This window comes from Lemur catta, chromosome 7 (genome assembly GCF_020740605.2).
Source record: "Lemur catta isolate mLemCat1 chromosome 7, mLemCat1.pri, whole genome shotgun sequence".
In the NCBI taxonomy this organism is placed as follows: Eukaryota; Metazoa; Chordata; class Mammalia; order Primates; family Lemuridae; genus Lemur; species Lemur catta.
In genome coordinates this window covers 62,382,677-62,395,757 of record NC_059134.1, presented here as the reverse complement: position 1 = coordinate 62,395,757, position 13,081 = coordinate 62,382,677, and the positions used below count along the sequence as shown (strand labels likewise).

At 46.0% G+C, this 13,081-nt stretch overlaps 2 protein-coding genes across 2 annotated transcripts; both read right to left on the bottom strand.

Moving 5' to 3' along the window:
• Positions 1–215: 215 nt before the first annotated feature.
• Positions 216–5,491, bottom strand: C7H11orf42 (chromosome 7 C11orf42 homolog). Its single transcript, XM_045557346.1, has 3 exons — positions 5,400–5,491; positions 714–1,512; positions 216–440 (listed from the first exon to the last, which is right to left on the bottom strand). Exons 1-3 carry the CDS (start codon positions 5,469–5,471, stop codon positions 310–312), a joined length of 1,002 nt encoding a protein of 333 aa, XP_045413302.1. The 5' UTR covers positions 5,472–5,491; the 3' UTR covers positions 216–309.
• Positions 5,492–10,544: 5,053 nt separating this feature from the next.
• On the bottom strand, positions 10,545–11,609 carry LOC123642347 (olfactory receptor 52W1). The gene has a single exon (XM_045557345.1). It carries the CDS (start codon positions 11,535–11,537, stop codon positions 10,575–10,577), a length of 963 nt encoding a protein of 320 aa, XP_045413301.1. The 5' UTR covers positions 11,538–11,609; the 3' UTR covers positions 10,545–10,574.
• Positions 11,610–13,081: the final 1,472 nt, after the last annotated feature.

The following is a 13,081-nucleotide window of genomic DNA, read 5'->3' as shown; positions in this document are numbered from 1 at the left end:
CCCACCTTTTTTCAATGGGGCTGGGGCCCCAGAAAAGGTTGTACATAGATGGGGAGGTGGTTAGGGGTATTTTTTCTTTGGTGAAGACTTTAATGCCAGGGATTCAAGGTACTCCTTATGCCCCTAGAGGGTGAAGGGACTTGAAGCCTAGGGAAAAAAATGGGATTCTCCCCCTTCTCTGCACCCCAGAAGGAATAAGCAGCATGGGACCAGGATGGTTTGGGGGGAGTAGCAGCTGATGTTTATTGGGGACCACTATCCATATGTCAGATCTTGGGGGCCTTGCCCCCTGCATCTCTTGCTTCAGCTTCACTCGTCGCTGTCGAACTCCGAGGACAGACCCTGCAGCAGGGGCAGGGACATGGAGTGCCGGTCGGGGTCCCCGGGGTCCCCACCCTGGGCTCCTGGTGGGGGGTTGCGGGGGCTGAAGAGCCAGTTCTCTGCCAGGGTTGGGGATAGTCACAGCTTGACTCATGCCTTGGTGTTTCTGCCCCCCTCGTCCCTCCCTCTGGTCCTCTGTAGCATCCCCACCCCCTCACCAGGGCCCCTTCATTCCATCTCACCCTCCCCTGGCTCCCTCATTCCATCTCCCTTATTAGAGTCCTATGCTGAGTCATGGATTCCCCACACACTCCTAGGCTATAATCCTCATGCCCTCTCCCTCCTCCACTTTGTCCCTCCCATCCCTTTCATCTTCATTTTCCCAGCAGTACCTGACAGCATCTGGGGCCCCCTCCGGAAGGGGTTTCGGCCCTTGTAGGAGAATCTGGTGGGTCTGCCCTCTGGCCCTTCCTGGGGAGGTGGTGTAGGTGGGGCTGGGACAGGTGGGGGCATATCAGCAGCTTCAGAGGTATTGGCAGGTGCTGATGTAGGGGCCACAGGTGGCATGATGCTGAGGTTGGGTCTGACCCAGTTGGCCCCATGGGGCAATGGGTCTTTGGTCAGAGGCTTCTGTGGTCCCAGCACACCCTTGGGCTGCAGTGAAAACTTGAGGCAGGAGAAGGCAATAGGCAGTGATCGCTGTAACCGGAGCAGCTGGGGCTCACGAGCTGTAGTCAGTAGCCCCAGCTGCAGCCAAGAGCAGGAGAAGACCTGGTAGATCACATAGATGCTGTGGGTGCTTCGGAGCCAGGGAAGAGTCTGCTGTAGGCTCACCTGCCCTGGTGGCAGTAATAGGAAGGCTACCTTCTTGCGTAGGCCACCCATACGTAGATGGATCCGGCAGGGGTGCCCATCCAGCATTCGCATCTCTTCATAGGTTATGTCTGCTCGGCCATTTGGTGAGTATTCCCGAGTGCAGTGGGCAAAGGTACCCTCAGACCCTGTCTGCTCCAGGAGGTTTGGCAGCGGCCCTACTGGTTTCAGCACCCTCCGGCTCTGCCAACCTGGTAAAGCCAAGCGGGTGTGGGCAGGGCGGGACTGTTTGACTAGCACGCCCAGTAGGTCATAGCAGGCTGCATCCGACAGGAAAGGTACTGCCACTACATTGGACCCAAAGCGCTCCTCGATGACCTGCAGGTGTCCAGTTTATAGGTCAGGAACTGATTAGGGTCAGGAGTTGACTGGTTGCTTATTCTAGATTGACTCTCCCACCATTCACTGTTCAATTACATTTCTGCAGTGTGCTCAGACTTATACTTCCTGCTTATCTTCCAGTTCTCTCCTGTAGCAAAACCTTGAATGTCTACTATGTGCCAGACTATGCTAGATACTGGGGATACATAAAACAATGAGACTTTGTCCTTGTCCTAATATAGTTCTGTCTAATGGAGGAGATAAAAATATAAACAGCTAAGTAAAATAATAGAGAGCAAGGTGAGAAGGAGATAAGAAGTGATTGGACAATCTTTGTCTTTGATGGAAGAGGATCAAAGAAGGTTTTCAGGTGGTAATACTTGAGTTTTGAAGGAATTAGCCAGATAGGACAATGGTCAGTCCAGGCAGAGGGGACAGCCAGTGAAAAAAACCTGAACTTACAAACCAGGAAGGGCACATTTAGGAATACCATTTCATGTTACTTACATGTAGGATATGAAGAGGGAAAGACACACAGGTACTAGATTATGAAAGGCCTTGTGACTGTACTAAGTGGCTGGAATCTTGTTCTGAGGGGAATGGGAAGCTACTTCAAGGGCTCTGGGTAGGAGGGACAGGATCAGATACGTATTTTAGAAAGCTAATTTTTAATGGAAAGTCATAAAATAAGGAGAGATCAGTTAAGAGTATTGCAATACTCTAGGCAAGACATGATTAGGCCCTGAGCTAAAATAATGGGGAAAGATATTAGAGATATTTAGGTTTTAGAATTAGTAGAGCTTGGTCACTTAGGAGGTATGGGAAAAGGAATCCTCAGGATCATTACTAGGTGACCAGTTACATAGGTGATGTCATTGGCCAAGAATGGGTACACGGAAATAGGTTTGGAATGTCCATTCTTATACTATATATATACCTCTCAATATATACCTTTTGCCCTAGTTGTAGGGGGTAGTTCTTTTAGGAAATTTCAGGCCTCATCTTTGTAATGTTCTAATATGCTTTTAGGAATTTTAGTTCCTCTTGCTTTTGTCCTTTTTGTCTTGGCATTTTTGGGCTTAGTAACCCAATTCTAGAAAGTTTACTTCATGACCAACTGTGAAACCCTGTAAGATTTTCTCTAGTAATTGTACTTAGGTATTAATGATCTTGACCCATTCAGGATTTTGTTGGCTGAGACTTGTTGTCTCTTCTGCTAGGGAGCAAGGGCACACAAAAGTTCCTCTTTGGGCCTCTTTCATATTTGAGCCCCATGCTTAAAGAACTATATTCTACTCCCTACCTCCAGCTCCAGATCCCATGTCTGTGCCCCTACTAATGAATGGCATTGCCCACTTTGCTGGCTTTCTGGTAGAATTCACCAATGGCCCCTTAAGGCCCCAAAACAGTTACATAAAGCTGTTTTGGAAGTGCTGTCCCCTAGCATAAGAGGAGGGTAGGTAACTCTGGAGGTATTTTTATTTTTTATTTTTTTTTGAGACAGAGTCTCCCTTGTTGCCCAGGCTATAGTGCAGTGGCAGTGGCATCATTATTACTCACTGCAACCTCAAACTTCTGGGCCCAAGCAATCCTCCTGCCTCAGCCTCCCAAGTAGCTGGGACTATAGATGTGTGCCACCAGGCCTGGTTAATTTTTCTATTTTTGATAGAGACAGGGTACCATGCTCAAACTGGTCTTGAACTCCTGAGCTCAAGTGATCCTCCTGCCTCGGCTTCCCAAAGTGCTAGGATTACAGGTGTGAGCCACTGTGCCTGGAGCTTCATCTGTACTTTGGATAAGCTGAGGTAGCTTGAAGACTACTACTGTCTTTTATTACCAGGCCAAGGAAATAACTGGTGTTCTTTCTTGGTCTGCGTGAAAGAGTTTCCCACCATTTCTTCTCCTTTGCTTCACTGAGACCTGGAACACCTTTCTTTTGTGTGGGGACATAAGGTTGAAGAACAGGGTTCTGAGAAGGGCCAGTTGGGTTTCCAGGGATGAGAACAGAGCACTGGTGGGTTGACATTTTTGGATGGAATGCCTTGCCCCATGACCATGAAATTATAGTCACTAAGCATAACTTCAGAATCTCACCCTATCTGTTCCTTTGGTGTCTAGGATCCTGTACAAATAAGACAAATGGGAGTGTCTCCAGGAGAGGTCCCTCTAACAGGAGTGTGACATTTAAAATACCTGGTTCTTACTGTCCAAGTTTCTGCTAAAAGGATGAATCTATGGTTTAGCTTGAGGCTTTTCCCCAGCATATAGGTGTTAATTTGCCTAACTCTAACTCTAACCCTAACTCTAACCCTCCTTCTTGCCCTTGAGGTCCTAGTGGTTATCCTAAAATAGGAAAAATAATGAAGTCAGTTGCTCAGTTCTTTTTTCTGTGTTCTTGGTAAAGTCACCATTTGAGACTACTGCCTGCTACTACTGAATTTCTGCTTCTGGGTAGAAGTTATATAGACCTTAGAGGCCAGCAAATTTAGGTTTCCCAGGGGCAGCCCAGGAAAGTTGTGGTGGAAGATTGTCTTCCTACATATACCTTGGTTGCTTTGAATTCTGAATGGGGAACTCTTTAGCCCCATCCTGTTTAGCCAAATGTTGTACAGAGTGCCCAATAAACTGTTAGTGGTTCTGGGGACAGCAAACCAGGTCATTCAAAGGTGCCCTAATACTTAAATTTGTTGTATACTAACAGGGATTTATCTTGCACATCTCTACCCTGCTTTTCCTGACAATTTTCCATTTGAATAGGATAGTGAGTTTTTCTGCTACTCAGATGGCATAGCTTTCTGATAGTATATAGACTTCATTTACTTTCACCCTAATTCTGATTGATCTAGTCCAGGATCAACCCTCTACACTGCTGAAACCAGGTACTATAACACTTGGGAAGACCCTGGGCTCTCCTGTTTCTGGTTCCCTGGAAAGTTGGCTTTTGTGGTGAGCAGCTACTAGATTTGGAATGAGAGCTACATACCATTAAGGCTGCTTAGAGTGTGGTAGGCACTGCTTTAAGATGGTTTCTTAAGTTTGGTAGACTGCCTTCTATGAATGCTTTAAATTCACTTTCCTTCATATCTCTTAGCCAGAAACTTATCCCTAAATTTTCCAGTGTGAGAAATTTGCTGACATGTAGCCTGCAACTGACAAGTGATTTAGTGGGATTTGTTGGACACCTGCAACCCAGATACAGCTGTGATCTCCCTTCTTGAAATCTACATATTTTACTCAAAATCCAAATTTCTCATACTGTGGAAATTAAGGAAGAGGGAGTATAGGTGAAGGGGTTGAAGGTAAAGTCCAGGTTCTGTAGGAAGCTTAAAGGGTCTTTTATGATCCTTTTATACCCCTTTGGCCTCATTTTCACCCCTACTTCTTTAGATTCTGCTCTTGAGGACTATTTGCAGTTCACATACATGCATTTTTCTTTTTCCTCTCCTGGCTTTTGCATATGCTCTACTTTTAGTTAGTATGCTATACACTCACCCACCCACCTGCTCATTAACTCATTCAGATACTTATTAAACACTTTTTATGTGCCAGGTACTCCTCTCCTTCTTTGTGTGAGTAACTCCTATTTGACTAGCTAGAATGTTACTCTTTCTAGGAAGCCTTCCTGACTTCCTAAGGCCTACCTCTGACTTAGTGCTTCTCCTCTCTCCTCTCATAGCTCCCCATACTTTGCTTTTCAAGGAACGTTTTTTACTGTTTTTGCAATTGTTAATCACTTTACTGCAGTGCCTGGCACATAAGCAAGCACTGAGTAAATGTTAGTTATTATTGTCTTCAGGCTTCCCACCCCTTCCTACTCACAGGCTGCTCAGATCCATCCAGGCCACACTTTGTTACTTCTTCTTTAGCCTCCTTACTGTACCCACCTTATCCTTGATGAGGGTCCAAGTGGCATCAGCTTCATCCAGTGTCAGCAGGTGCGGGGTACCAACCAACATGGTGGGGTGTGGGAGGGATTTGGCAGGGCCGTGGCTGCTGCAGGAACCCCAAGCTGCCCAGGGAGGTGAGACCCTAGGCCTTGGGCTCTGAGCTACTGCAGCATGAGGTCATAGAGGTCCTGCTAGTTAGTGGTGTCATGAGTAGGGAGAGGACAGTAACTTTTCTAGCCTCACTATAGCCTGTAATTCATACTCTGAGTCACCTATCCATCCTCCTGCTTTAGGGGCAGAAAAATACAGGTATCTGTTAGGGAGCATTTGTATATGTCTATGAGTGTGTGTTTGTGTGTAGTTCTTGGTCTGAGTTCTTTAAGGAAACAGGATCATATCTCTCTTCCCTTCAGCAGCCTCCATGAAGTAATTTGCTATCTGGTTAGCTGCAGATAACTTCTTCGTGAGATTGGATGGGGGTCCTGAAGGACGTGGGAGAAAGTACAGTCACATGCCACACTATGATGTTTCGGTCAACAATGAACCACATTTATGTCAGTAGTCCCACACCAGAAAATTATAATTCTGTATTTTTACTATACCTTTTCTATGTTTAGATACACAAATACTTACCATTGTGTTACAGTTTCCTGAAGTATTCAGTACAGTAACATACTGCACACAGTTGTAGCCTAGGAGCAATAGGCTATACCATATAGCCTAGGTGTGTAGTAGACTGTACCATCTAGATTTATGTAAGTATACTCTGTGATGTTTACACAATGATGAAATCACATAATGATGCATTGCTCAGAACATATCCCCGTTGTTAAGCAACCTATGACAGTATAGACCAGGACTTATATTGAGAACTCAGCAATGGTTCTCAACCTTGTCTGCACTTTGGAATTAATTGGGAGCTTTAAAAATTATTGGATCCTACCTCTAGAGATTCTTACTTAATTGGTCTGGAGTGTGCCTGGGCACATGATTTCTAAAAGCCCCTAAGGCAATTTTAATGTGTGGCTTAGGCTGAATCCCATTATTAATGGGTGGATTACAATTGCAATGAAAACTAGGGGTGTGTGTGTGTGTGTGTGTGTGTGTGTGTGTGTGTGTGTGTGTAGGAGGGTGCTATGCTAAGCAGTGACAATGTGGAGAGTAAGAATGTAATTGGAATAATGTTGCCCTAGTAACTGGAGAGAATTTTCAGCAAGCTAGAATTACCCAGGTAAATTTGAAGAATTTATTTTTTTATGGTCCACTTCTTGTCGTAGTCTGATTTGTGTGTAGTAGCGCCTCGCCCACTCCCACTCCAGCTCTTATCTATGTGTTATCTCCTCTTGTGTCTTTGTCCAGAAATCTCACCTAGTGTTTTGCTATAGAAGAGTGGTTATTTGGAGAACTTTCCAGTACCTACTTTCCCACGCTGTACCTTATCTATCCAAGGAGTCCTCTCTCTGAGTCCCTCTGCAGAGTCTCTTTTGTGCCCAGGAAGATCTCTTGTGTGTAGGGAGTACCCTCCCCCAGCCCAGCCAACATGTAGATCTATCCCACAAAGTTGGCTGTCTTCTGAGCTGGCTGAGGTGGTATGAGTAGGGGCATAGGGAAGGGTGGGAAAGAGTGTTACCAAGAAAATTTTCCTAAAGGAGAAGTAACTGGCCTCAGGGGAAGGAGGGTCTCTCCTTAGACAGAGTTATGGGTATATAGATAGGTGCCAGGTCTTTGAGCAAAAGTTTGACAGTGGACATTTTCCTTTTTTCCAGGAGAGGAATTAATATCATATTTCTTTTCTTTTCTTTCTTTTTTTTTTTTGAGACAAAGTCTCACTCTGTTGCCCGGGCTAGAGTGCCATTGCGTCAGCCTAGCTCACAGCAACCTCTAACTCCTGGGCTCAAGTGATCCTCCTGCCTCAGCCTCCCAAGTAGCTGGGACTACAGGCATTTACCACCATGCCTGGCTAATTTTTTGTATATTTTTAGTTTCCCAGCTAACTTTTTTTCTATTTTTAGTAGAGACGGGGTCTCACTTTTGCTCAGGCTGGTCTTGAGCTCCTGAGCTCAAGCAATCCTCCTGCCTTGGCCTCCCAGAGTGCTAGGATTATAGGCATGGGCCACCGAGCTGCCCAATATCATATTTCTTGAGCTATTCTGTGCTAGGGGCTATGCCAAATACTTTGAATTCATTATTTTAGTTAATCCTTTTAATAATCTCTTGAAGTAGGCACTACTATCCCATTTTACAAGTGAAAGAACAGGCTGAGAGAGGTTAAATAATTAGCCCAAGGCATACAGTGAGTTTATAGAGGATCTGGGATTCAGAAAAAAAGTCTGCTTAACTCTGGCTCTAACCATTAAACAGTATTCTTTTTGGTGAAGGGAGAAGCCAGCATGTTCCTTGTGTTCATTTTAGTGTGTGGTGGGGAGGGGTCCATGCTAGGTGGAAAGTATAAAGTGGTTTAATGAAAAGGAAATGAGCAGGATGAGAGAGGACCCACAATGGACCAAGTCAGAAATTCCAAGTTTCTTGTTAAGACAAGTGAAACCAAATTCTTTCCTCCTAATGCCCCTGTAGCACATTTTTTATTATGGTTGACAAGAAGAGGTCACCTGGTGTAGTATAGTTGGCATCTCTGTTCTCTCCAGGAAGGAATTCTGAATGAGACAGACAGAGGTAGAGTGAGAGAGACATACACAAGAACAAGAGACATAGACATGGGCTAAAACTGACAGATGGTGCAAGGAGACAGAGGTACAGCAGTACAGAGACAATGAAAGTGATTGATAAGCAGAAACAGAGAATGATGCATATCCAGATCCCAAGGAGACTCCAGCTTGAGAAGGAGGTGGATGAGGGAGGTACAGGGGTGGTGGGCTGTTGGTGAGGAGGACGAGGAGGGTCTCTTTACATCCTCAGTAGAATGAGGAGGATTTTGTTAGGCTTTTTGTTCATGGATAGGGGATAAGAGGGGAAACTATACTGATGAACTCCTCAGTCAGAAGCCCATACCTCTGTTTTCTTTCTCTTGCTGTCTGATTCCCATGATTCTCTTGGCTCCCTAAATTTCATACTGCTCTACCCTGACATTAAGTAAGTCTTTCTTTCTTTTTGGCTCAGAGAGTCTGAGACTGAAAGGTACAGAAGGAAAACAGATGACAACTGAGTCTTGGATGAAGTTGGTGAGCCCAAGGTCTGGGCTGTCTGGGTTGTATCCTGCTCGTAGGGTTTGCCTTTGGTGTGGTGTGTTCTGGGGTCTCTCTGGTAAAGAGGCACAGATCATCAGCAGGGTATCTGAGAGTGACCTGAGTGGAGACCCTAAGAGGAACAAACAAATGGGGCTGTTTATCCAGAGAACATGACATTCCCTGCACAAACCTCTAGGGTAGTATAGAATAGTGTTGATGGTAAAGACTTGATAAAGAGCCCTAACAAGTCTCTTCACTTCTCTCAGGCTACAAGGATAATCATACAAGTCTCTAATACCTATTCAAAACTTTTGGGGACAGATATATTTTGGTATTCAGAATTTTTCAGTTTATAGAAAGGGAATATAGTATAAATATTATATATTAAGGAATAACCCAGTGGGATTCAGAACAGTGCCCTGTAATTAAATGCATCAACATTTCTGCCATTAAATGTATGTATGTTCATACTAAATGGGGTCATGATGGTTGAGGTCAGGTTTTGGGCCAAAGTTAAGAAAAAACTTGTCAGAGATTTTCTATTTTGGAATTAATTATAGACAAGGGATGGTGGGCTTATAATGAATTCTTCTCAGGTTGTCATGAGGAATGAGAAAGTATGGCAAAGTTTTCTAAACATATCACATGGTAAGTATGTATGCAATCTCAATTTGCAACAAAATACAATGTCCAAGGGGGTGGATTTTTGGCTTTAAGGAACAAAGTTCTTACAGTGGAAAAAGTACTGCTTTGAAACCAGCTGCTTTGGGGAGTTGTATACAACCAGAGGTTGAAGGTGCCTTAGAAGAATCTTCCTGTGGTGGGAGGGTGACAGAATTCACTGCTTATGAACATTGGCTGCATATAATTTCCCTTTTAATGTATCAGAGGGGAAAGACAAAAAATGGTGTGTGTGTACGTATGTGTGCCATGGGATTATCATACATTTCTTTATATTTATAATAATGTAATAAATATCATACTGCATACATCTTTGTTCACACTTTGATTATTTTCTCAGATTTATTAAAGGGGAATTACTAAGAGAAGGATATGAACATCTTAACAACTCGGGACCCATTAGGATTAGAATTTTGTCACACTTATACACAAAATCATGCTTAGAGGGCATTTAAACTCAGAACCTCATTAAAAAAATTAGTCTTGAGAATGACTGAGCCCACACTTGGGTTGACTATAGATTTCCTCCCAATCCACTTGGATTCAATGTGATGACACTTCTGAAAATCACAGAGGTTCTGGGCTGACTCTTCAGTTCCTTATTAATGAGGACATGGTGGTACCCCCCATGTGGCACTGGAGATGGCATCATCTGCCTTTTCTCATCTGCAGTGTCTTCTGTGTGGTGTCCCATGCTGCCTGGTCCAGCTATCTGTGCTGAGTGGGCTGGGTTGATCCTGGCTTTGGGTCTTCATGGCTAACTCCAATACCTGTGGTTATGATAATTTTCCTGGAGAGCTTGGGTTTGCCTGTGCAGCCTCTAGCTTTCTCTGACCTCATAGCAGTATTCCCTGCTTTCTGTCTAAAATTACGCTCATTCTGAACTCCATTCTGGTGTGAAAGACCTTTTGTTATGCAGTGTCCCTTCCAGAGTGGTGAAGTCTTAGATGAAAATGAATCCCCATGGGCAACACCATGATACTTCCTGTTTGATATCTCAATGCTGTGGCAGCAGCAGCCATGTGAAATACTCCTATTTCATCATGTTGTGCTAACTTTCTGTGCTTCTAGTGATGACCCCTGCCTCCTCCCATGCAGGGGACAAGGTCAGGCCACAGTCTACCCATGCTAGTGGTGCACATAGTGGGGGCTTCACAGCAAATATCTGTTGAGTGATGATCACAATCATAGGCAGACAGTGGGACAAAGATGACATAATCCACACCCCCAGACCTCAGACTCCTCGTGTGCCTCCACCTCCACCCCAGGATCCCTTCACCTCCACCTCCATCCCCAGTTCTGTCTGTTAGAACTGACTTTTTCTGAATATGAAGGTTTCCAGGAGTCGGCCCCTGATCTGCTTGGTGCGGACCCCATAGATGAGGGGGTTGAGTGCAGGTGGCAGCAGCAAGTAGATATTGGAGAGAAGAATGTGCATAGGCTTTGGGACGGTGTGACGACCAAAGCGATGTGTGAGGTAGGAGAAGAGACCAGGTACATAAAAGGCCAGAATGACACAAATGTGTGAACTACATGTATCAAAGGCCTTCGCACGGGCTTCCCAGGTAGGCAGCTGCAACACAGCATGGGCAATGAGTCCATAAGAGCCAGTGATACCCAGAATATCCACACCTGACACGGCCAGTGAAAGCGCCAGCCCGTACAAGTTGTTGGCCCGTGTATTACCTACCACCAGCTCTACCACTGCCATGTGTGCACAGTAGGCATGGCCTATGGTCTTGGCTCGGAAGTGCTCAAATCGTGCCACCAGCAGAGGGAAGGGGACAACAATAGCCACAGCTTTCAGTGCCAGTGCCAGGGCTGCATAGCCTACACGGGCTTTGGTGACTAGGATAGGGTAGTGCAGTGGACGCCCTACTGCCACAGCACGATCACAGGCCATGGCCAAAAGCACACCAGATTCCATGGCAGTCAACGCATGTACAAAGAACATCTGGACCAAGCAGGCAGCATATGGCACAGGTTGGGGTCCAAGCCATAGCACAGCCAGCAACCCTGGGGCTACAGATGTGGCTAAGCCCAGGTCTGTGGCTGCTAGTGTGACCAGGAGTAGAAACATGGGCTGGTGTAGCACAGAGTCTATCCATACCACTGCCAGCAGTGCTCCGTTGCCCAGCAGAGCCAGCAGATACATGGGCCCAAAGACCAGTGTCAGCCAGGTCTGGGCACCTCTTAGCCCTGGAATGCCAGTCAGTATGAAGAAGGTTGGGTGTAGGAAAGTGGAGTTGGGCTGTGGTGTTTCTGCCATTTGTGGTGGGCAAAGCTTTAGAGATCATGGAGGCATGACTCCTGATAAGGGAAGGACAAGGGGAGAGATTTTGGGGGTGTCACAGTGGCACAAACCCACCCATGGCGTATGTGTAGGGGTAGTGCAGGGCTGGGAGAATCACAAGGTTATAACCTTTGGGTGGGGGTTTTGGATGGATAATTAAGGCCACAACTCGAGCTAGGATGGGAGAATCCTTTGCTCCTAAAAGCCCATAATATTGTAGGGGGAGGAAGCAGGGAACAGTGGTTGTGAGGAAGGGGTAGTGAGGTAGGGCTGACTGCTGCAGTAGCTGGTACAGCCAGAGCCCTCCAATTGGAGGTCAGCTGAAGGTGGAGTTGAGATAAATGTTTTTCTTCCTCAGAGTCCAAGTAGAGTCAGTCTCAGTCTCTGTATATAGGGAGAAAGCCAGTGCTGGTTGAGGATCAGGTCTCAGGCTGCCCTGTCCCTGACAGTGTATCCTTGGGTGGGACCTCTAGGCCTCAGTTTCTTCAGCTGTACAGTGGGGGTGGGCACAATGATCTTAAGTGTTGCTCAGCTCTAACATTTTGGGTACCAACCCTTTAAGAAGAAAGGAGGCAGGGTGGAAAGAAAGGGAGAAACAGTAGTGGGAGGCAGATGGGATCTGGAGTGAAGGTGGGGACATGGTGTGGCAGAAGAAAACTTGGTGGGTTTTTGGGGCATGGGGTGCTTACGTTATTCTGAACTTGATGCTGAAGTAGTGAACTTGAACACTAGCTGGAGGGTTGAGGTTGGGGCTGGGGAGCAATAGAGAAAGACAGATGGCAGCAAGAAAAGGAACTTACTTTCTCTCCTTCATAATCCAGAAAGGGGTCCCACTAGAGTCTCATTCCTGGGGTACCAGAGGGAGTAGAGGTGACACACAGGGAGAAAATGGCCCTCAATCCAGAGTAGCAGCCACCTGAAGAAGAAGCATCTCTGATGTTGGAAGAGGCAAGGCAAGTAGACCGACTCCTCCCAGAACCTAGCCCGCAGCAGAAGCTTAAAAAATGTTGAATAGATAAAAGAATGAGGAGGAAATCTCCAGCAGAAGGTTGGACTGGGGAAAGATCTTGAGCACTGTGTGTTGGCAGCTTCTCTTTGTCTTGACCAGTGCCTGTGGGGCCCTTTATGAGGCTGTTCTACCTGCTTCCCTCAGGACCCTTCTCCCTCCCACCTGTGCCACATTAACTCTTCCCTGTTCTGCTTCTTAGCTTAATGCTGATGGGCCAGTAACTCAGGAAGTAGAGTAAGGAGGCAGAGGTGGGGGCAAGCAAGGAAAGAGTATGGAGTAGAAAGATCTGGGAAAGTGGAACACTTTCTCTGGGAGATCTTCGCTGACTCCCTGACGTCTGGGAGAAAATTAATTAATTAATTAATTACAGGGTCTGGCTCTGTTGTCCCAGCTAGAGTGCAATGGTGTCATCATAGCTCACTGCAACCTCAAACTCCTGGGCTCAAGTGATCCTCCTGCCTCAGCCTCCCATGTAGCTGGGACTACAGGCATTTGCCACCATACCCAGCTA

Bases quoted from the DNA above. Each gene is read 5' to 3' on its own strand.
- C7H11orf42 (XM_045557346.1), bottom strand. From the start codon at position 5,471: ATGTTGGTTGGTACCCCGCACCTGCTGACACTGGATGAAGCTGATGCC. The intron at 1,513-5,399 runs GTGGGTACAGTA...GGACACCTGCAG, and splicing joins GGACCCTCATCAAGGATAAG to GTCATCGAGGAGCGCTTTGG. The intron at 441-713 runs GTACTGCTGGGA...CAACCCTGGCAG, and splicing joins GGGGCCCCAGATGCTGTCAG to AGAACTGGCTCTTCAGCCCC.
- LOC123642347 (XM_045557345.1), bottom strand. From the start codon at position 11,537: ATGGCAGAAACACCACAGCCCAACTCCACTTTCCTACACCCAACCTTC.